The sequence below is a fragment of the Heptranchias perlo genome, chromosome 8 (genome assembly GCF_035084215.1).
Source record: "Heptranchias perlo isolate sHepPer1 chromosome 8, sHepPer1.hap1, whole genome shotgun sequence".
Classification (NCBI taxonomy): Eukaryota; Metazoa; Chordata; class Chondrichthyes; order Hexanchiformes; family Hexanchidae; genus Heptranchias; species Heptranchias perlo.
In genome coordinates, this window is record NC_090332.1 from 86,485,195 (window position 1) to 86,509,941 (window position 24,747).

The 24,747-nt window shown below is 42.7% G+C and overlaps 1 protein-coding gene across 2 annotated transcripts in view; it reads left to right on the plus strand.

Moving 5' to 3' along the window:
• Positions 1–24,747, plus strand: part of LOC137324777 (ADP-ribose glycohydrolase MACROD1-like) — an 812,403-nt gene that overhangs the window by 266,346 nt on the left and 521,310 nt on the right. For both annotated transcript variants that reach the window (XM_067989466.1, XM_067989467.1), the window contains one exon: positions 8,458–8,574. In XM_067989466.1, coding sequence (XP_067845567.1) covers positions 8,458–8,574 — 117 coding nt within the window. The remainder of the gene's footprint in view (positions 1–8,457; positions 8,575–24,747) is intronic.

Here is a 24,747-nt window from a genome sequence, read left to right on the forward strand (position 1 = left end):
ATTTAAGTGAGGCGTACTTACATCATTCTACCGCGATGGTAGAAGAAAACAGATGCTTATGTTCCTGACGTCCCTGAATTTTGAATACCTGCTATATATTTATATAGTCTTACGCAGGAAGCAAGAATTTATCTGTGCTAGGTTGCTAGAAATTGTATAAGTAAAATAAATAGTGCCCAATGTTCGTAGAAATGATACAGGACCTACAGTTTGATTTGAGATTTTGTTCACTTTCAGTGTTACGACATCCATAATGACGCCATTTGTGAGGATCCCTTTATTGCACTTAGTTTTGGATCTTATTCATCAGCGAGTTCGTTATGAAGTTCTACTTGAGACATTTTATCATTTTTGAAAGATAGGATAACAACACGTTTTTAAACTGTTAATTACACACCAACTTCCTACTAACATTCAAACTACTGAGCAAAGATTGCTTTTAAAGCTTAAAACATAAATAAACCATGGACCTTGGAAAAAGGTACTGCAGAAATTGTTATTTTAATGAGATTGTAGTTTTGATGGGAATGCTGAGGAGCAGATCTTTGTCAGTAATTGCAGTTTTACGTAGGCGGATGGAGGAGAATATTGTCTGTAATTACCTTTTAGTTTTCGTGGTCTGTCTAATCCGGAGTGGCATTTGAAAGAACACGAAATATACCATCTATCGAAGTTTCAGCAGCTCCCCTGAGTGAATGTTTCACATCCTCAAAATTGGTTGCACATTAATAATTTAGTTTTATATATATATATAAAGAAAAACTTGCATTAATATAGCAGCCTTTAACGACCTCAGGACACCCCAAAGTGCCTTACAGCCAATGAAGTACTTTTTTGAAGTGTAGTCACTGTTGTAATGTAGGAAACGCGGCAGCCAATTTGCGCACAGCAAGATCCCACAAACAAAAATGTGATAATGACCAGCTCATCTGAAAAGCTGATGAGTAGCTTCAAAAAAAAATGGCAACTCAAAATATTGTTTACAATTGGGAAATAGCCCTGAATAAAGACTTATTACCAAGGCAACTGCTTCAGGATGACTGTAAAAGATAAATTCCTTTTTAGTACATTGGATTTCAGGAACGTTGTTGGTGTTTTGGGATAAGATTGTGCAATTTAGTTTGTTTTTCTGCGGAAACTGAAGCCCAGTGGCCTCACGAGTGACATACGAAAAGAAGTGGGACTTGAACCTGCCATGGTTTAAGCTGAGCTATGCCCAATGTTCCAATCGTTGTACTGTAGGGGAAAAAGGGACACAAAAATGCAATTTTTGCGGTGATTTAGAAATTTTTGACGGCAGAAGTGAAGGTGTGAAATTATGATTTTTGACACTTTTTCAGATATATTTTGAAGTGTCCTGCACCTCCTTTCCTTGTTTTCTTTTCTCTTTTCCTTATAAATTTCTGATTTTTTTTTTTGTCCTGCTGTTGAAACTCAGCCCAATCATGTATCTTTACCGCCTTCAACACGTGGGTTTCACATTCTTTAAACTCGAACTAGTTAAATTAGAAAACAATACAATCAAAATGATGGCATGAGGTGAAACACATAAAAATGTAAAACAAAATGTGCTGTGTGGTATGAAGAGAAAAATGCCATGAGCAAACTTAATTTTGTAAGCATTAAGTTCGGAATCAAACAGCCCAGGGGGCGTCAATATACAGCGTTACCAAGATTTCATTGAGGCCAAGGGCCATATTCACTAAGCTTTCATCTTTTCCTACGTTGTGTAAGAAATTAGTTATTTGTTTGCATTGACAGTTGTGTCTGGGTAGAGGTGGTGAATGAATATGGGAGCATTGTGATACTAGACAATGTGACACATGCTAGTTCAAAGGAGCAAATGAATCATATCCAAGGATAAAAGACCAGCAAAACATACAAAGCCAAACTACAGTATCTCAAATCTCACTGTTATTAACTCTAGTCAAAATTAGGTATTATTGTTACAGACAATAAAACATGGCACCTGCAGCACCCACAGTCAACAGGTAAATAAAGTAAAGATTATAGGCCCAAGCCTGATTCTAAGATTTTGGTGACCCAGATGAAGGGTCCATTTCTATAAGTGGCTCAGACGCCTTTTAACTTCCTGACTCACTAATGTGGGACAGCATTCTTCCATTCCTCCCCATCTTTTTTTTAAATCATCCACCTCAATTATCCATTGACTCCCTCGTACTCTTCCTTATTTTTATCCTCTATTTCCTCTTCCTATTTCCCCCATGACTCTTAGTTCTTTTCTCTCTTTTCCCCCCATTTCTCTCCCTGAGTCATCTATGGCTGGCTCTTAACTTTCAATCCTTTAACTGGTCCCTCCCTTATGTTTTATCCCCTCTCATTTCCATCGTGATGATCTCACTTTGGGACTTCTTGAGAGCTGTACCAATTATTTGGATTTATTTGCATAAACTTGGCTTGTATTCCCTTGAGTTTTGGTGATTGAGGTCTGATCGAAGTGTTTAAAATGTTAAAAGGATCCAACAGGGTAGATACAGAGAAGCTATTTCCTCTGATGAGGGAATCAAGAACGAGGGGACATAATCTTAAAATTAGAGCTAAGCCATTTAAGAGGGAAATCAGGCAGCACTTTTTAACACAGGGTAGTAGAAATCTGGAATTCTCTGCCCAAAATGGCTGTGGATGCTTTTTAGAGCTTTCAAGACGGAGATCGATGGACTTTTGTTAAGTAATGGTATCAAGGGATATGGAGCAATGACAGGTAAATGGAGTTGAGGTACAGATCAGCCATGATCTAATTGAATGGCTTGAGGGGCTGAATGGTCTACTCCTGTTCCTATGTTCCTAACAGGAAGGAAAGAAGAGAGAAAGAACTTGCATTTTTCTTGCACCTTTCATGACCTCAGGAGGTCTCAAATTGCTTCACAGCCAATGAAGTATTTCTGAAGTGCAGTCACTGTTATATTGTAGGGAAACCTGGTAGTCAATTTGCTCGTAGCAAGGTCCCACAAACAGCAATGAGATAATTGACCAGATAATGTGGTTGTTGGTTGAGGGATATCTATTGGCCAGGAGAACTCCCCTGCTCATCTTTGAATAATGCCATGGAATCTTTTACAGCCTCCTGAGAGGACAGACATTGGTTTAAAAAGATGGCTCATTTGACGGGAGGGGGATGCTCCGACAGTGCATCTCCCCCACCCCCCCCCGACCCCGGTCTTTTCTACCCTCCTTACTATAGATTTTTTAGTGTATTCTCATGGGTGAATCCCAACCTCTGTGAACTTGAGTACCTTGATTGAGGTAAGCTTTCGATAATGTGCCCAGGATAATGTACAGAAAAAAACCTCTCCATTAATTGCTTTACTTACTAGATTTGCGTGTGCCTCCACAGGGATTTTTCTGTCTTTGAAAAGCAGTGGAGCATTACAACATCAGACCTTTGAGACAACAACAACTTGCATTTATATAGCTCCTTTAGCGTAGTAAAATGTCCCAAGGCGCTTCACAGGAGCGTTATCAAACAATATTTTACACCGAGCTACTTAAGGAGATGTAAAGACAAATGACCAAAAGCTCGGTCAAAGAGGTAGGTTTTAAGCAGCATCTTAAAGGAGGAGAGAGACTTAGAGATGCGGAGAGGTTTAGGGAGGGAATTCCAGAGCTTAGGGCCTAGAGAACTGAAGGCCGCCAACGATGGAGCGATGAAAATCGGGGATGCACAAGAGACCAGAATTGGAGGAGCGCAGAGGTCTCGGAGGGTTGTAGGGCTGGAGGATGTTACAGAGATAGGGAGGGGGCGAGGCCATGGAGGGATTTGAAAACAAGGATGAGAATTTTAAAACCGAGGCGTTCCCTGACCGGGAGCCAATGTAGGTCAGTGAGCACAGGGGGTGATGGGTGAATGGGACTTGGTGCGAGTTGGGATACGGGCAGCAGAGCTTTGAATTAATTCAAGTTTAGAGAGTGTGCATGGTAGGAGGCTTTAACTATCAAGTCAATTTATTGAACAATACATAAATGAGCCAATAAATAACAGTACTGTAACACATTAGCAATAGAAATTATTCTATCCAGCTCCTTGAAAGGGAAATAAAAAATGTTTGCATGCTCTATATTAAATTACTAGTCTTTTCACATTTAATGATTCTTATAATTCTCAACACTGCGGGAAGAACAGTGACCTGGAGATTCCAAACTGATTCTCTCTGATTTCAACAATTAACTTACTTAACTATCTCTGAAACAGTTGCCAGATCTCCTTGGATTTAAGTAACTGACAACTCAATTTAAAAAAAAAATCATTTCCGCATCGTTCACCTGAGGAAGGAGGTAGCCTCCGAAAGCTTGTGAATTTAAAATAAAATTGCTGGACTATAACTTGGTGTTGTAAAATTGTTTACAATTAAAAAAAAAAGAGCTGTCAGTTATACATGTCACTGAGACAATCATGCAGCATTATTTATGTTTGAATTATATAAGTAGGTTTCTCACTCAAACCTGTCACCAAGCAAACGTACAACATATGTATCCATTTAGGCTGACAGCGTGGATTTTAATTGAAGTTGGCTTTTAAACTCCATACGCGTTATAACTGGCTCCAAATGAAAAGTCTAGACTAGACAAAAATTACTTAATTTTTTGTCGCAGTCGTTATGGAGTATCAAACCCAATCTGAAAAAGTGATGACCGCTTTATGTTTTGCTCTTGTGGGAGATCCATAGGAAGGAAAGGTGCTGCCTGATTTGTCACATCCACTTAATTATCTGATTCAATACAATTAATTTCAGCAGTGTAGGGGGCGGGGGTGAGAGGTGGGGCGAGCGAGCAGTTGAGGAAATACCGTCTCATGTTTGCACTTTTTGCACCTTTGCAAATTTAAAATGTGAATTTTTGATGTGATGTGTGTGATGAGGGCTCCTTAAATCTAGAAAACTAATAGAATTCTGCTGGTATGAAGGGTGGGGCTGTTTCAGTTCTTCGATTGGTTCCAGGTCATGGCGGAGACCCTTCCCCTCCACTTCACTCTTCATTAGTGAGGGGGAAAGCTGTAGACTGCAGGAAGATGTCAATGGACTGGTCAGGTGGGCAGAAAAGTGGCAAATGGAATTCAATCCGGAGAAGTGTGAGGTAATGCATTTGGGGAGGGCAAACAAGGCAAGGGAGTACACAATAAATGGGAGGATACTGAAAGGTGTAGAGGAAGTGAGGGACCTTGGAGTGCATGTCCACAGATCCCTGAAGGTAGCAGGACAGGTAGATAAGGTGGTTAAGAAGGCATATGGAATACTTTCCTATATTCTATGCCTCGGCTAATAAAAGAGCAGGGAGACTATGCTAAAACTGTATAAAACATTGGTTAAGCCACAGCTGGAGTACTGCGTACAGTTCTGGTCACCACATTACAGGAAAGATGTGATTGCACTAGAGAGGGTACAGAGGAGATTTCCGAGGACATTGCCAGGACTGGAGAATTTTAGCTATGAGGAAAGATTGGGTAGGCTGGGGTTGTTCTCTTTGGAACAGAGGAGGCTGAGGGGAGATTTAATTGAGGTATATATAATTATGAGGGGCCTAGATAGAGTCGATAGGAAGGATCTATTTTCCTTGTCAAAGAGGTCAATAACCAGGGGGCATGGATTTAAAGTAATTGGTAGAAAGATTAGAAGGGAGTTGAGGAGAAAGTTTTTCACCCAGAGGGTGGTGGGGGTCTGGAACTCACTGCCTGAAAGGGTGGAAGAGGCAGAAACCCTCAACTCATTTAAAAAGTACTTGGATGTGCACTTGAAGTGCTGTAACCTACAGGGCTACGGACCAAGAGATGGAAAGTGGGATTAGGCTGGATAGCTCTTCTTCAGCCGGCACAGACACAATGGGTTGAATGGCGGCCTCCTGTGCCATAAATTTCCATGATTTTTATGGTTATTTTGAAGTTATCAGGGGCTGCACTCTTTGTTACCAATGACCCATTGCCTCCCAATCTGTGAAGTCCAGATCGCGGCTCATACCCTCCGACTCTTCACAATCTCTCTTGCTGCGACTATGCACCCAGCCTGCCCCCTCCCATTCCTGCACAGAACTGGTCTGTTCCCAAAGCCCTGGTTCCAGCAGATCTCCCTCTTGTTCAGGAGTCTGCTCTCTTCTCATCCTGAAGTCTCCAGTGAAGAAATAAACAGATGAGGGAAGCAAGAAGTGGGGAAGGGGGAACGAGAAAATATTCTCTCTCTCTCTCTCTCTCTCTCTCTCTCTCTGCCATTTGGGTCTCTTTCTTTCTGTCTGTGTAATTGACACAATGTATATCCAGTGTACTGGGACGTGCTGTTCTCCGTGACTGGCCTGTTTGAACAACAACGACACCTTTTGATTGGTGTGATGCTGTCCCAGCCTAATATAAGATATGCGATTTGAGAACCTTTCACTCATTCACCTGACGAAGGGGATAATCTCCGAAAGCTTGTGATTTTAAAATAAAATTGTTGGACTATAACCTGGTGTTGTAAGATTCCTTACATTTGACCACCCCAGTCCATCACCGGCATCTCCACATCAGAGAAAAGAGAGAGACATAGTGGGTAATTTTGACTTTGGGCAATAGTGTAAAACAGGCGATATTGGATCAGCTCCCGGCATTATACGTCTCTCCCGATTTTCATTTCTTTTGACTTCAGTGGAAATGAAAATCGGAAGAGATGCATAGTGCCCAAACTCGAGGTTATCCACGTAGAGGAGAGAGAAAGGGGCAAAAAAAAAGAAAAGAAAGTGAACCAGAAGAGGAGGGAGACAGAGAGAACAAACCAGAAATAGCGATGGGGAGAGAGAGAATTTAAAAAGAAACTGAGAAATAAAAGTGGGAAGGGAAGGGTGAGAGAGAAAGAAAAGAAGGAGGAGAAAAAAACACAGAAAAAACAGGAGAGAGATACTGAGGGAGAGAAGTGAGAAAGAAAAGGGAAGGAGAGGGATTAACAAACAGCAAAAAAGAGAAAGACGGGAAGGAGTTGAGAGATGGACAGAAGGGGAGGAGGTGACAGACAGAAAGGAAGGAACAGAGAAAGACATACAGAAATAATGGAATCGAGACATGCAGAAAGGAAGGTGAGAGAGACAGATGAGGGATGGAGTACAGCATAACTCGCAAAAAAAAAACTGGAGATGTGAAAGGCAGATTGGATGAAATAGCGGGGAATACTCATTAGAAGGACCTAAGAGATAAAGATTGCAAGGTGAGAGAGAGAGAGACAGTGAAGGGGGAGATATAGAAAGGAATGTGAGGGAGAGAGATTCCGAAAGAAAGGAGGAGAGAGTTTTCCCCTCAGACTTGCCAGTATCCATGGCCTTAGTTACGAGAGGGTAAGAAGCTGTGAATTTTTTGATGGAGCAGAATGTGAAATGTTTTGAGAACTATTGCTTTTGTTTATGTTATCGTCAAGAATAGTGTGTTTTGTGAGAGAGCTGCATGTAAAAATGGGCTGAAAAATAAAATAAAATAAAATATACTTTTGCTCCAAGCCTTGAGGTTTTCCTCGACTACAATTAGATGTGTCCGTCCCTGAGATATCATCATAAAAAAGTTTTTGTCTATTATCAGTGTCCCCTTCCAGAATAAGTTTTGCCATTTAGGTTTCCTCATTGGGAGTTGTGATACGGGTTTGCCTTTTTATTTAAAAAATTTTTTCTCTTTCATCACCATTACATTTATTTGTGACGTTGTTTCTCTCCATCTCATTCTTCGTATCGACATATATTTTGCTTTTTGTTTCTCCCGCTCTCATTTCTCTCCCATCGCTCGCTCTGACTGTCCCTTGCTCGCACTCTCTCTTTCATAGAATGATACTGCACAGAAGGAGGCCATTCGGCCCATCGTTCCTGTGCCGGCTCTTTGGAAGAGCTACCCAATTAGTCCCACGCCCCTACTCTTTCCCCATAGCCCTGCAAATTTTTCCCCTTCAAGTATTTATCCAATTCCATCTTGAAAGTTACTATTGAATCTACTTGCACAACCCTTTCAGACAGCGCATTCCAGATCATAACAACTCGCTGAGTAAAAAGATTTCTCCTCGTGTCGCCTCTGGTTCTTTTGCCAACTCTCTACCAGTATCTTTGCTGTAATTAAAGGTGCTATGTGCTAGTCGTAAAGTAAGCTCTTGAAAGTGAAAGTGACTTTTGGTTAAGTATTTGACCTCGGCATGTCCCAGGTATATAATTATGTTTTCAAAAATCCATCCAATTTTTGTAATGATTCCACTCTGTAAAAGCTGATTACTTCTCTATCCTTTGAGTGAAACCGCAAAATAGAGTATGCTGTGGTAATATTGAAGAAGGGGTCTTTCTGTTGGTTCTCTTTTAAAACTCATCAAAAGGGGGTTATTTTAAATCAATTGGTGCAGATTTGCTTGGTTTCGGCCTATCCTGGAGTGGCCTACTATTATTACTTGTGGTAACATGAATGACTGAGATAAACAATGAGTTTTGATTTCCTCCACTTTGTTTTACTTTTAGTCGACGGCTGCATCCACAGAGCTGCCGGGCCGAAGTTATTGTCAGCGTGCCGCCAGCTAAACGGCTGTAACACCGGAGAGTCCAAGATTACACTGGGCTTTGACCTTCCTGCAAAACGTGAGTACTTCCAGTTTGTCTCAAGCGGCTGGTTGAAATATTGATCAGCACGCCTGCATTTTAGCGTAAGTTGTCTTTGGGGGAAAAAAAAAGGTTTTGGCAAGAAGCTACCATCTGTCTTTGGTGTACAGATGGGGGATATTTGCAATGATATTGTATATGCATTTGCTGCGTGCAGAGGGCTAACTAATTATCTAGATTGCATCAGTTACACTTCAGCGACTTGAGAGTTTCAGCTTTCAGTAAAAGCTGATATAGCGGACAGCAGTGTAATTGTACTTCTATTCCCTGAAAGAATGGAGATACAAGAATGACATTTATTTAGTGTTGAGCTGCCAAGTAGTCTCTCTTTAATGGTCACCTCCTTGCAGTTCATGCTGTTTTAATAGAAGGCTGTTTAAAATTTGACTTGTGCATTGAATCAGACTTTGGGATTGCTCTTTTGGTGTTGAGATTAAATGTATTATTTTCCATTTTTGCTTTGTGATGACAAGAGTCGGTTCCTGGTTAATGCTTGGAAGTTGCCTTGTGTTTGTTCTACAGTCAACGCTCTTGAATTCCAACTTGCGCTTATCAACTGGTATAATAAATATTATTGTAACTACTAAAAACAGAAAATGCTGGAAACACTCAGCAGGTCGGGCAGCATCTGTGGAGAAAGAAACAGAGTTAACGTTTCAGGCCGATGACCTTTCGTCAGAACTAGAAGAAGTTAAAGATTTAACAGTTTTTAAGCAAGTACAGAGCTGGGCAAAGGGGAGGGGAGGAAAGAACAACAGGGAACGTCTGTGATTGTAACTGTAGTTATTTCCTTCACTGTTGACCATTTTGCTGTTCAGTTATGACCCTTTCCGGATGTGCGATCCTCCTGCCCGATTTTCTTCCCAGAAATAGGAAAATCTGCCAGATTCGATTCAGGAGTTTAAATGCATTGTCGTATTGTGCTGCCTGATCGTGCCAGCTACTTTGGTGTTAAATGCCATTTTTTTGCAGGTAGATGGGAGGGGAAAAGAAAGACGTGGAGACATTAATATTGAAAGTACTCTTTCCAGCTCTTCAGCAATTCTCCGTTTGTAGAGGAAGTTAATATCATCGTGTGTTCACAGCTGAATTACCTCATCACCGCGTGTGTCAACAAAACATTAAAAAGAAACCTTACTTGAAAAACCCTTCAGCTTTATATCCCCTCCCGAATCCTCCGTTGCTCTGTTTCTGGCCTCTTTGTACATTCACCTCTTCCACTCCCCGCACTGTCAGTGGAAAATCCTTCAGCTGTCTCAGTCCTGCTCTCTGGCAATCATTCTGTAAGCCTCTCTGCCCCTCCAACTCTCTCTCCTCCTTTAAAAACCTTCTCCAAACACCCCACTTCGACCAAGCTTTTGGTCATCCTTCCTAATTGATTTTTTCCCCGCTCGGGGTTTGGTTCCCAATGCTCATTCCCTACGTTTCTTTATGTTAAAAGTACTATGTAGAAGAATGAGTTGTTGTGAATGAGAATTCCTTATTAAGGACTGCAAGTCATTTTTTTTTTAACTGAACAACTTCTTGTATCTATTTTGAAGTGCTACTATTTTGGGATAAAAATAAAGATCGCATCCCAGACTGAAATATCAGCTAATGTCTTCAGCATTGCAGCTTGTTTAAGCTAAATATAGGTTTGTGCGAATATAGGATTGAGTCTAAAAATAATGGATTATTGCGTTTGCATCAGTTATTTCGATGGCTGGCTACAGGCATGACTCCAATCAGCAATGCATAGATCATAATTCACCTGTGCTTTTGACGTGGATTTGATTTTTAAAAAAAATTATTACCATAAATATTACTCTCGGAGTTTTTTTTTTGCTGGAATAGGTGCCACACAGTGGCCAGATATGCATGTTTCCCTTCTGGCTCACCCAAGGATAAAACCAATATGGCCCGAAATCCTCGGCCCGTCCTGCGCACTCCCGCTGTAACTCCGGATAAGCTGGTTCCCGACTTGAAATCTGAGTTTCCACTGGCCTTGTTTGTGGGGGGTGGAACTTCTGCCCCCCCCCATCAAACATAGCCACTGATGTGGAGGAGGGAGGGGGCAGGGAAATTCCTACACTGGAAGTTCCCACTTCCCTAATCCCTGAGGTCGAGCAGTTCCTTGGCAGCCAGTACACCAAGAAAGAGGTCCAACACCCTCTTCAGTGGTGGAAATTGGGTCCAGATTGGAACCGAGGCCTGGCTCCTGGAGAGGAGCAACATTTTGTTGAGAGGTGCATTCCCGCATAATTTTCAGCGTGGTGGCCTGAGGAATTTATAGTAAATATCTTAAATCAGTGTGTTGTTGAGCCTTGTATTAGTAATTACTGAGAGGAGATAGGAAACAAAATTAGAATCTTCGTGCAATGGCTCAATGGATCGCCTCCCAAACCCGCGACCTCTACCACCTAGAAGGACAAGGGCAGCAGGCACATGGGAACAACACCACCTGCACGTCCCCCTCCAAGCCACACACCATCCCGACTTGGAAATATATCGCCGTTCCTTCATCGTCGCTGGGTCAAAATCCTGGAACTCCCTTCCTAACAGCACTGTGGGAGAACCTTCACCACACGGATTTTGAAGAACGATGGACAATCAGAATTTCTTTTAGATCTGGACTTTAAGGGCCTCTAAATTTGGTTTCTTTCTAGATTGCTACCTATTACTTGTAAACCAGAAGCAAAAACAAAATAGTGGGACACCAGCCTAAGTCCACATCCAGTCCCAACGAAGTTCAACAAAAACTTTAAATAAAATTGGTCAAATATCTTTCCTCATTTTTTTTCCTGCACCGCACAATCTCACATGCCCGTGCACACGCTTGATTCATCTTGCCTTTGTGTTCTTAAATCCTTAAACCAAATCATAAAGAATTTAAGTAGCATGTGACAGAATCTGGCCACCCACATTGCCCATTGTGTGCATTCTTTCAGCACAGAAACAAAGTTCTTGATATGAACAAACTTAATTGGTGTAATGCTGAATTCATCTGAATTGCAAAAGCTTCATTGAAAAAGTTGTCTTTCGCTTACAAATTGGATTTATCATTCCTACCTCTGGCATATTCATAGTCTACAATGATGTAGGTGCAAGGACCAGAGACTAGGTTTTAATTCATATCCTTGTACAGATTGTATATGTTGATACCTTATTATTGTGAACGAATGGACTTCATAATTGGATTGACCATCGTAATTAGAACATTTAATGACAGTTTACAGTGCAGTTAAATAAATGACATCTTCCTCGCCAGAACTGGACTGATGAGATTTAACCTCCAATTTAAAAGAAGCAAGTACATTTTTCCAAAAATCAACATTCCTGAGTTAAAAATAAGGCGGCAGGAAATTCCTCAGCCCTTCCGACGTAGGCATGAGCCCACTGGAAGGGCTGTAAATTAGGTCAGGACCCAGATACTCCAGGTCCTGGCCTAAAGTAAGAGTTCCTGTTTGGCCTTGTGGATGGTAGAGCCTTGCCTGTCCCAAAGAAAGCCATGAGTTTCGGAGGGGGTAGGGCCAGGGGACTCCCTAATTGGGAACTTGCTGCTTTCCTGTCCCTCAGAGGAATCCGGTGGAACACTGTTGGTGTGTACCAACCATCCAAAGGCAAAGTAGGAGGCCCCACCTGGGGGCCCAGGTCAGGAGTTAGGCCTGGACCCATGAAGAAATAGCAGACAAGCCCTTTACTGGGTGGGGTAAAGGAGTGAACCGGCAACCTCCTCCCAAATCCAGCTACCTTTTGGTCTCTTTAACACGACGGGTGCCCTGGACGTAACCCTGATCGTGCAGGCGCCCATCATTGCCACATGAAACAGGGGACCCCCGATACCCTGTGAACTTTGGAGGCGGAAGTCCTGGGCAGATGCGTCTTGACACTTGCCGATTTTCTGGGCCAAGCTCCTTAAATTGTGGAACACCACAGCAGGTTATTTTAATACGTTTCTTTTTTTTGTGCAGAGATGTTTATTCTGGCATGTCATATTTTTTACATGTTGGATCTCTTCCCAGCAGTATTTTAGCTTATTGAGATCAGCAGTAAGTCTTGATATCTTCACTTAACTAATAGGCAAAGGTCCCAACTGTAATGTATCTTTTGCTGAAGGGATTTATCTGTATCTTTTAAATAGAAGAACATGACAGGACGTGAAAGATCTCGTCACTTGGAATGGGCAGGAATGACTTGATAGGTGCCATTCTACTTGTGTGGTCTCTTTATTTCTTCTGCACCTTTCCTGTATATTTACTGAAGTACAGCACCAAGCAAGCAATTCAACCATCTTCATCTGAAGACGCTGCAATAATTCACCTACTGGGATCACAGTTTTGACATTAATATTTCTTAATCTTGGCCCCAATCAAAAAATAAGACGCCACATTTTCTTAATGAAGGATGATGTCTTATTCATGTAAACAAAAAACAAGAAAAAGCTGGGAATACTCAGCAGGTCAGGCAGCATCTATGGAGAGAACAGAGTCAGTCAGTTGACATTTTCAGGTCTTCAGACTCTTCCTCACGACTAGAAATCCTGAAGGAAAAATCTTAAGATCTGGAACGTCTACTGACTGACTTCTGTTTCTCCACAGATGCTGTCTGACCTGCTGAGTGGTCCCAGCTTTTTCTGTTTTTGTTTGCGGCGTTCCAGCATCTGCAGTATTTGGCTTTACGCATATTTTTGTGTCAGCGGGTAGCGGAGATAATATACACAGCATAGGATATAAAAGAGAAGCAATTCCAGGAATATGCTTCGAAGACACAGTTTCTTCACATCTCTCACAACTCCAACCAACAGCTTACCTTTGATGGATTTACTGTTAGAGCTCCTTTGCCTATTGACATTTTAGACCTCACCACCACTTCTGCCCACAGATAGAACTCACACATATCACCCTTTGCTAAAGCAGCCTCCAAGAGGCATGCTTTCTTCTTTTATGCCAACTGTTTCCTTTGCCTTGAACAGCTCTTAACTCGATTAAGCCTAAATCCATCCAAGATTGAATGCTGCTCCCGCCTCTAAAGACTTAAATCATTAACATCGGCAATGAAAGGTGGGTTACTCTGCAAAGGAATCTCTTGTTCTATGGTAATCCACTCATTTCCTACTGAAATGAATGAATACAATGCTTAGCAAAAGAGCCATGAGGAGTTGTTTTTAAAAGTAAGTGCTTTGAAGAAGGAGAAAAGAACACTAACTACGTGGGAGTAATGTAGGAGTAGAATTTGTCTTTCAAAGCAAAATTGCAGTCTTTCTGGGTGGTGTGTTGTGATTTCTGTAACTAGTAAATGACATCCAGTTATGGCAGTCCAGAACTAAGGCTTTTAATATTTCAATATTTTTTGTGATAGACAAATTTTTGTATTTGTATTAGATGGCCCCATGAGCAAAATAAGACTGTACATAACACGCAACAACTTGCATTTACATAGCGCCTTTACCATAGTAAAACATCCCAAGGCGCTTCACACCGAGCCACATAAGGAGATAATAGGAAAGTGTGGTCAAAGAGGTAAGTTTTAAGGAGCATCTTAAAGGAGGAGCGAGAGGTAGAGAGTTGGAAAGGTTTAGGGAGGGAATTCCAGAGCGTAGGGCCCAGGCAGCTGAAGGCACGGCCGCCAATGGTGGAGAGATTAAAATCGGGGATGCGCAAGAGACCAGAATTGAAGGAGCGCAGAGATCTCAGAGGGTTGTAGAGCTGGTGAAGGTTACAGAGATAGGGAGGGGCGAGGCCATAGAGAGATTCGAAAACAAGAATGAGAATTTTAAAATCAAGGCGCTGCTGGACTGGGAGCCAATGTAGGTCAGCGAGCACAGTGGGGGTGATGGGTGAACGGGACTTGGTGCGAGTTAGGATACGAGCAGCAGAGTTTTGGATGAGCTCAAGTTTACGGCGGTTGCAAGGTGAGAGGCCAGCCAGGAGTGCATTGGAATTGTCGAGTCTCGAGTTAACAAAGGCATGGATGAGGGTTTCAGCAGCAGATGAGCTGAGGCACAAAAGTTGAGATGAAGACTTGAGCGACAGTTTATATAATCACCTTCTTCTGTTATAATGATGTGTGGAGTCTCTACAACTCGAGATGATAGAGCTGGAAAAAAAGTTGGACTTAAGTGAACCATTCACCCAAAACTTTCAGAATGTTGATTTAGGTGGATTCAGTGTGCACAAATCAGGCACAATAATAATGGGGAATTGTGCACACTACACTTTAAACAAAAAAAAATACAAGTACAGTGAACTAATAATAGTGCAATTCTACTGCACTTGCACGGTAATCTGGTTTCATTATAGTGAAATGAATTAATGTCTTAATGTGGATGAAGGAGGTTAATGAGGGCATTTTTTTGTTTGAATAGGTTGAAGTGAGGTTGTGACATGTTGTATGGAGTATCAGTTATCGGAGAGAAATGAGATGTTTATTTTAGTTACTTTTCAAATAGCATTATTGCCTACGAGCAGCCAAGGTGGTTTCCCTCACTAGTGGGCGAGGACGATTTTCATATTTTGCTTGGTAAGGATAATGGGATGTACTCCCCGCCCCCCCCCCCCCCCCCCCGAATGATGCCAAAGCGCCCGACAGCCGCCCGATAGTCCCGACGGGAGGCACGGTCCGTTCCGAGGGCCGGGCTTCGTTAGCAGAGGCCCGGCGGGCGGAAAACCAGCTCCCGGGGCAACCCGCCAGCTGTGGGCTGCCGCAATACCGGGGAGTCCTGGCCGGAGGTAGGTAGGTACTCGGGATCGGGGGTGGGTGGGGGGGGGGAGCAGCGGGTGGGGGGGGGGGGTGGTGGCAACAGCCCAACTTGTTTTTTTGTGGAGCCTGGAGGAGCACTCTTGCTCTTGGCCCTGCAGAAATAAATGAGAACTTGCCTGCTGGGCTTCTCTTCGAATGGACCGCCAGCTGATACTGAGCGGAGCGTCTGAGGCAATCGGAGTTCTACGTACGTCACGCGAGCGCAGTTCGCACTTTAAATGAGGCGACCGCCTGACTCGGGAGCGCGCTCTGGCCATCCAGCAGGCGGCCCTGGAGAGGATAGGGACGGCCACACCGTCAGCAGGAACGGAGCGGTAACTCATTCCCCACCATTTTCAGGAAACTGCCCTGTTTCCTGCCAGAGAAGATGCCACAGAATCACTCCCAATATATCTTGTTGGTCTTGCTTCACGGCTTGAGGTGTCAACCATGGCGCAGTGGGTGGCACTCTCGCTTCTGAGTCCGAAGGTCGCGGGTTCAAGTCCCGCCCCAGAGACTTGAGCACAAAATCTAGGCTGACGCTCCAGTGCAGTACTGAGGGAGTGCTGCACTGTCAGAGATGCTGTCTCTCAGATGAAACATTAAACCGAGGTCCCATCTCCCCTCTCGGGTGGACGTAAAAGATCCCGTGCACTATTTCGAAGAAGAGCTGGGGAGATCTCCCTGGTTTTCTGGCCAATATTTATCCCTTAATCGACATCACTAAAACAGGTCATTATCACATTGCTGTTTGTGGGACCTTGCTGTGCACAAATTGGCTGCCGTGCTTCCTGCATTACAACAGTGACTACACTTCAACATACTTCATTGGCTGTAAAGCGCTTTGGAATGTCCTGAGGTCGTAAAAGGCGCTATATAAATGCAAGTCCTTCTTCCTTGCTTCAAAATGGTATATAAATATTGAAAACCTAGGGCATGATTTCATCGGGCAGGCATGGAATTCCTGACGGGAAACCTGGAAGTACGGATTTCCTGGATGTCCTTAGAATTTTGACGTAAGGACGTCTCTTTTCTCTTGTGGTTTCCCGTCCTGATTAACAGGCTGGTCTCAGTTGGACGGGAGAAGTGCAAGGAAGAGGACGTGAGCAGGTAAGTGTTAGATGTGGGGTGGGGGGGGGGATGCTCAGTCACCGGGTGGGGGGGGGGTCGGGGGTCACCGTGGTGGGGTCAGTTATTGGGTGGGGGGGGTCGGGGGTCACCGGGGTGGGGGTCAGTCATCGGGGTGGGATGGGGTTAGGGATCACCAAGGTGGGGGATCGGAGATCGTTGGTGGGGGGAGGGGGGGGGGTCAGACATTGTTGGCGGCGGGAGGTCGGAGCTCATGGGGGGGCGATCGGAGATCGTGGTTCGGAAGTTGGGGTGGGGGGGTCGGAGATCCTGCGGGGGAGGGGGTGGGAGGGTCAGAGATCGTGGGGGTCGTCGCTGCAGGTAGGCTTGTTGGGCCTGAGGGAAGCACACCTGCTCCTTTGGGCCCTGAAGCTGTGCTATAAAGGCACTTGCCTGTTGATCCGGGCCCTCTCGCCTCATCTTAAGTGGCGTGAAGTAGAAAGCCCGGGAATCTCGGGCCCCAGGGGTTAAAACCTGCCAAAATGGAGGACAGCAGCCTCCTTGACAGTTTTTACTGACTGACCCGCCTCCTAAGAGTGGATTGGTTGCCCGGCCTCCGTGAAAACCAGAAGTGGGCGGGTTTTAGATTTTTAACATTTTTTTCCCATTTAAGATCATGCCCCTGATATTTTCAAATTTCCTTTTCCTACAAAGACAAACTTCTTTGCTTGATCATAATATAGGTAATCATATGTTTCAACAGATACAATATGTTAATAAACCCTATTTACAAAGTGTTGTTTCCTTAAAGAAGTGAAATATCATATGCTCAGTGAATGTTCAGTAGATTGCTCACTATGTGGCAGTGGTCTGGAGAGATGATCTGGGTTGCTTGCTCCTTGGACCTTTGCCCCATTATATGTCACTCGACAAGATGGACTACTCTTGCTATCGTGTCAGTTAAACATGACATCCCAGTGAATTCTTGGCATGGGTGACATGTCTTGTGGAGACCAGAGACCAATTTACTGTTGGTAGTTTGATAAAGTAACTGCCTGAAACAGTATCCAGTAATATTTCTGTTTAGAAAGGTTTAATCCTTTTAAAAAGGTATGATTTAAGCTGTGTTTTTTCCCCCTGGAATCAGAGATGATAAGAGTGATGTGAATTAACTGAGCTAAAATTGACTTTTTCATTGGTGTTATATAAAAGTGTTTTATGATAGAAATGTGAATTGTTTTCTGGGAACTATAAATTCATTCCCAAATTTGTGATCTTCTGATGGTAGCAAAATAATTAGTGGATTTTATTGTTTTCTTTACTCGTTGCACTTCAGCACAAGTTTCTGCTATAATTTATTTTGAGTTTTTAACTTAAGAACTTTTTCAGTTTGGGATTGCAAGTATAGATATTTTCAGAAATTCTGTTCTAGGCAAACTGGAGTCTGTATTCAAGTTTGAGCCTGAAATTCGGCTGTGCAATAATCAGCGTACGATGTTTGATGGGTTTTAATTGCATGCCCTACTCTGCTATTTTGAATAGCATTATAAGGAACATGTTGAGTGTTCAGACATTAATCTTTCCTTCGTTTACTTTCGAGATCCTTACAGTGGCGTGGGCAGGACTTTTTTTTCGGGTGAGCTTGCCAGACCCAAAGAAAAAACTTGAAGTTTATTTTTCAAATAGGAATTTCACAGTAAGGTTCAAATAGAAACTTTACTACTTCCATTGATCTAAGAATCCAAATAAAGCAGATGAGAAGATGAACAAAAAACAGTCTTGTTGGACGCAATCTCTCAAGGACGATGTCCAGTTGGAGGTTATGTGGTCACTAGTCTACCAATAACTTTGCTACTATTTGCTGTAGTATCCCGGTGAACACTTAGAAGTGAGAGACCAAATAATTGTTTTTCACTGGTCGAATTGCAGATCTGGATGGAGTAGTTGAGGCGAATAGCATTGATGCCTTTAAGGGGAAGCTAGATGAACACATGAGGGAGAAAGGAATGGAAGGATATGTTGATGGGGTTAGATGAAATAGGATGGGAGGAGGCATGGACCAGTTGGACGGAACGGCCTGTTTCTGTGCTGTAAATTCTATGGAATTCTATGACTAGCTCTGAAAGAGGGTCCATTGTGTCTGTGTTCTGTCAAGTGATCTTAAGGCACATCCTTTCGAAAAAAGGAGTGGTCCGATTTTTTTTTTAAAATATAGAAATTTTGTGGTGGGTGAGGGGTGGTATTTCATGGCGTGGATTTAAGTAGTAACTAAGTCTGGAGGTTTGGAGGGGGGGAAAAAAAACCAAGGAAGAATAAGATTATGTACTTGAAATATTTTGGAAACTGTTAGTTCGGAATAGTAACTCGAACTAAAAAAAAGCAAAGGGGAAATCTGAGTGTCTGCTGCTTTTGCAATTTTGGAATATGATCCTCATCTTTCAATGTATAATTTCACTACCGTTGGTTGGCCAATTAGTGAATAGGTGTCTTGATGATGAATGGATGAGGTTGCAGTTAATCAAGAACTGGGCACGTAGTTTGGAATGTTGCAAGCAGCGCTGCGATGCCGATTGGACGCGGCCGCTACCACACTTGGGGCGGGCGTTACATGAGGGGGACGGGAGAGGAGCTCCCAGCAGCCAGCACGATTCTCTCGGGTCCCGTGGCTGCAGAGTTTATCCAAATTCACGGTCTCCACCATATCCTGTGGGACCACTCCAGGATGCACAGGAGCCTTTCCTGTAAGTGATATCGTCGTCGTGGGCTAGCACTGAGGCAGGCCAGATTCAGGGGTCTCCATGGGGACGTTAAAAATGATGTTCCCACCAAAAATTAAATGCAATAATGCGTGTGTTATTTTTCTGTATGGACTGTGGGAGTGCTGCCCCTCGAATTTCCTTCCTCTTTAATCCAGCACATCACAGCCACTCAAAATTGTTGATTAGCAAAGAGATATTTTCAGTTAAATAGAGCTATTTTGGCACAAATGTACATTTTTGTGATTTAAAAAAAATGTACTTTACTAAAATTTTGAATTTTTTTTATATAAGGATAAAAAGTGGGAAACTGTCGACTTCTGAGTGAGTTCTATCCTTATCAGTTGATTTAAAATATAATGCGCTAAATGTACAACAAAAGAAAGATCCTGGTTTAATATTCTTATTTTTCTCGTTTGCTGAACAGGCATTTGTAATGTTGACCCTCATTTTGAAATGGCAGAATTCTGCCTGATCCTCTTCCCCAATATTTTTTTGTTGATAATATTGGAAGATACTTCGATTGATTGTCATGTGTAATAAAAGAGCTGCAGTGCGACTCGTTAACGGGGACTTACTGTTTGCAGAGGTTTTCCAACTCACTGTTAACTGGTTAGAGCAAGGTGACTCGAGCGTTGATCTGTACATAGTGCTGGCTATTAATCAACAGCAGTTCACGGTTGAGAGTAATGCAGGGATTGACATTAGGTTCACTTCCTCCACTCATTATCACTGGGGTAATGAAGGTAATGTGCTTACCTGAGTGAACCTGTTTTCCATTGGCTGCAGTTTTCCAAAATGGATTCCATAAATCAGAAATCTGCTGGTTGATAACATTTGCAAGATAAACCTTTATTAATCGCTGGTTAGGCCCCAGCTGGAGTATCGCGTCCAATTCTGGGCTCCGCACTTCAGGCCTCAGAGAGAGTGCAGGGGAGATCTACTAGAATGGTACCAGGGATACAGGACTTCAGTTATGTGGAGAGACTGGAGAAGTTGTTCTCCTTCGAGCAGAGAAGGTTAAGGGGAGATTCAATAGAGGTGTTCAAAATCATGAAGGGTTTTGATAGAGTAAATAAGAAGAAACTGTTTCCAGTGGCAGAAGGGTCGGTCACCAGAGGACACAGATTTAAGGTAATTGGCAAAAGAACCAGAGACGACATGAGGGGACATTTTTTTACGCAGCGAGTTGTTATCATCTGGAATGCACTGCCTGAAAGGGTGGTGGAAGCAGATTCAATAATAACTTTCAAAAGGGATTTGGATAAATACTTGAAGGGGAAAAATTTGCAGGGATATGGGGAAAGAGCAGGGGAGTGGGACTAATTGGATAGCTCTTTCAAAGAGCCAGCACAGGCACGGTGGGCCAAATAGCTTCCTTCTGTGCTGTATCATTCTATGATATCTCGGTGCTAGAGAAACTAGAAGGGAAGTAAATTAACATTCAGAATTAAGCAACATGACACTTACCATAGGAACTGGTAGTTTTATTTAAAAATAAAATAACTCTTCTTGGTCTTGTATTATGCATCTTATTATTAAAATTCCCTGCTGTCTGGTCTGGATGTTTTTCTAAAGGCAGTGCAATAGATGCCACAAGCATCTTTTAAATTTGAAATGTACATGATATTATCATCACAGCTTGGGTTGCGAGTTCATTGTTTCATCTACATCTGGATAATACATAATCAGCACACAAAGTGTTTCTCGTTCTCCACTTAACACTACAGAGACTGTGGGACATTTGGCATTTGACAAGAAACAAGAGCCTATGGAGAGTGAGCCTTATGCGCCTCAGCTCGGTGAGGTAGATTGAAGAATGCATAGACATAGATTATTTCTAAACTGCAGTTATTTTTTACAAGAGCAAGTAAACCAGTGTTAATAAATACAGGTCATGTTTAAACGTCTTCATAGGCAGCGTTATGTTTGGCACACTGACTGAAGAAAGCAGTGCATTTTAAGTTAATGTGAAGAAATGTTGTCTGTCACGATTGAAAGCAAAATATTGAGTAGCTGGGTCCCACTGCCAAGTACTGTCTTAAATTCATGCCCAGGCTGTCCAGCAAGCTTTGTCTCAGTGGTAGCATTCGTTGAGGGTGACGTCTTTCGGATGAGATGCCTGCCCTCTCAGATGTATGTAAAAGATACCATGGCTGTATTCGAAAAAGTGCAGTGGAGTTCTCTCCGGTGTCCTGGCCAACATTTGTCTCTCAACCAACATCACTAAAACAGATTATGTGATCATTTATCTCATTGCTGTTTGTGGGACCTTGCTGTGCACAAATTGGCTGCTGCGTTTCCATACATCACAGCAGTGACTATTCTTCAACAGTACTTCATTGGCTGTGAAAGTGTCATTCTTTTCTTCCATCCTCCTTAGAATGGTCTACATCTGGAAGCAGCGTTGCCCAACAGCTGGTTAAAAGCCCCTGATCTTTACAGACTGCAATGATGGAAAGCCCGAGAGTTCAAGCTGGGACCATGTCTCAGTGCGGAGCATACTGTTACATCGGTGCTACCAGGCTGAACTCTTAATGCTACACTGACCAGAGCTGGCAATTATTGTAAAACGTAAAGTTATATCCGATCCCTTTATCCATGCTGTTGGTTTCTCAGTATCCAGTGTAGCACTATTTGAAGCCGAGGTTATGGCATTGGTTTTAAGCAGAATATACACACATCATCTGAGGTATGACAACCAAGATTGCTATTCATTTGCACAATCACACTTTATCTTTATAGATCCCGACAGTAAACACAAAGGAAAGGGCTTAAAATTGATTGGGCTATGGACTTGAAAGGAAAAAAAATTTGCATGAATAGGCTGGGGGAGTGGGACTAGCTGGATTGCTCTTGCATAGAGCCGGCTCGATGGGCCGAATGGCCTCCTTCCGTGCTGTATCCTTTCTATGATTCTACGTATCATCATCAGTTGTGTCAAATGCATCCACCTGCTTATAATGGGTTCCTGCGTAAATGTGAAAATGCAAGTTAATATAAAAACCGACAGTTTATGGCAACAGCTGTTTGATTCCTGTTCAGAAATGTTACAACAGCGTGTTAAATGCTTTACCACCCCCCCTGAAGGTTGGAAATGGTCTTGGATAAATCATAAACTGATAAGAGAAACAAGCAGTGCCTGTCTGAATTATCTCTCTTGTCATCGAGGCTTATCCACATTTGGTCTTAATTACTTATTTATTTCTGAGTCTTTCCACAATCAGCATTTCTTCTTTACATTGGCACGTAATGCTGTCATTTAGTGATCTGGTGGGGAATCAAGCCGAATGCTTTCTTTTGTGGTGTTTTACACTGGCTCCTCAGTTTATGAGCACTTAGTTATGTGAAGTATTTTATGGTATGAGTGCTGATATAATTTTCCAGTTATATTGCATGAATAAGATTTAACACAATCATGAAAATATACTAGGATGTTTCTTTTCATATAAAGGCTTTTTGTCCTTTTAACTGCCACCTCCCAATTGTTTCAAGTATTTTTTTTTATCGAAGCAACCTATTGACATGGATAGGGAATTGGTTAGGAGGTAAGAGCCGGAGAGTAGGGATAGGCAGGATGTGACTGATTGTACCCCCCCAGGGATCTGTACTGGGGCCTCAGCTTTTCACTATATTTATAAATGACTTAGATGAAGGAATAGAGAGTCGTGTATCCAAGTTTGCTGACGACACTAAGTTAGGTGGCACAATAAATAGTGTGGATGGGAACAGAAAGTTGCAAAGGGACGGTGACAGATTGAGTGGGCAAAACTGCGGCAGATGGAGTTCAGTGTGGGGAAGTGTGAGGTCATCCACTTTGGACCTAAGAAAGGTAGATCAGAGTATTTTTAAATGGCAAGAAGCTAGGAACTGTGGAGGAGCAGAGAGATTTAAGGTCCCAAATACATAAATAAATCACTAAAAGCTAATGGACAGGAACAAAAATTAATTTAAAAAGCTAATGGAATGTTGGCTCAAGGGGACTGAAATACAAAAGAGTGGATGTTATGTTACAGTTATTCAAAGCTCTAGTTAGACTCCATTTTAGAGTACTGCGTTCAGTTCTGGGCACCGCACCTTCGGAATTATATATTGGCCTTGGAGTGGGTGCAGTGCAGATTCACCAGAATGATACCGGGGCTAAAAGGGTTAGATTATGAGGTCAGGTTGCATAGGCTGGCTTGCATTCCTTTGAATATAGAAGATTAAAGGGTGATCCAATTGAGGTTTTTAAGATGATTAATGGAGTTGATGGGGTAGATAAGGAGTGCAGGAGGGAAAAGTCCTTTACCCCAATGTTTCACTTTTGTATTTATCACTTCTGTGGGTGGAGTTAGATATGATATGAAATTCAATTGTGCCCTGCCCATTTTTCAGGCGTAAAACGGGCGCTTAAGGGTCCAATGTGGTGGGCACACGGCAGAAATTTCTTGGCCGTGGTACTTTAAACAAAAGTAATGAGAGTGTTGTCTGACATCATGGGATGGTGAAATAGATCTGGAATGTTTGAAAATTCATTAAGAACATAAGAAGTAGGAGCAGGAGTAGGCCATAGGGCCCCTCGAGCCTGCTCCACCATTCAATCAGATCATGCCTGATCTTCAACTCAACTCCGCTTTCCTGCCCGATCCCCATATCCCTTGATTCCCCTAGAGTCCAAAAATGTATCTATCTCAGCCTTGAATGTACTCAACGACTGAGCATCCACAGCCCTCTGGGGTAGAGAATTCCAAAGATTCACAATCCTCTGAGTGAAGAAATTCCTCCTCATCTCAGTGTTAAATGGCCGACTCCTTATCCTGCGACTATGCCCCCTAGTTCTAGACTCTCCAGCACGGACACAATGGGCCGAATGGCCTCCTTCTGTGCCACAACTTTGATTCTATGATTCTCCAGCCAGGGGAAACAACCTCTCAGCCTCTACCCTGTCAAGCCCCCTCAGAGCCTGATGTTTCAATGAGATCACCTCTCATTCTCCTAAACGCCAGAGAGTATAGGCCCATTCTACTCAATCTCTCATCCCAGGAATTAATCTAGTGAACCTTCGTTGCACCGCCTCTGAGGCAAGTATATCCTGCCTTAGATAAAGAGACCAAACTGTGCGCAGTACTCCAGGTGAGGTCTCACCAAAGCCCCGTACATAATATATGATTTAAGGTGTTGATATTTCTGTGAGTAGTTCATATTTCAATGATATAAAAACAGAAAATGCTGGAGAAGCTCAGCAAGTCAGGCAGCATCTGTGGAGAAAGAAACGTTTCAGGTCAAAGACCTTTCATCAGAATTGGAAGATGTTAAAAGAGTTAAAGTTTTTTGGGCAAGTACAGAGCCAGGGAAAGGAGGGGAGGAAATAACAAAAGGGAAGGTCTGTGATCGGGTCGAGGGCACGAGTGATTCAATGACAAAAGGGATGATGGTGCAAGGCAAGGAAGGTGGTAATGGGACAAGTTAAGAAACAAAAGATTGATCAGGAGTAGCTGTAAATGGCAGCAGCAGAACCATTACCAGCACCGGCTGATCAAAAAAAATGGGAGCAATAGTTATGATCTGAAGTTATTGAAATCAGTGTTGAGTCCGGAAGGTTGTAAAGTGCCCAAATGAAAGATGAGGT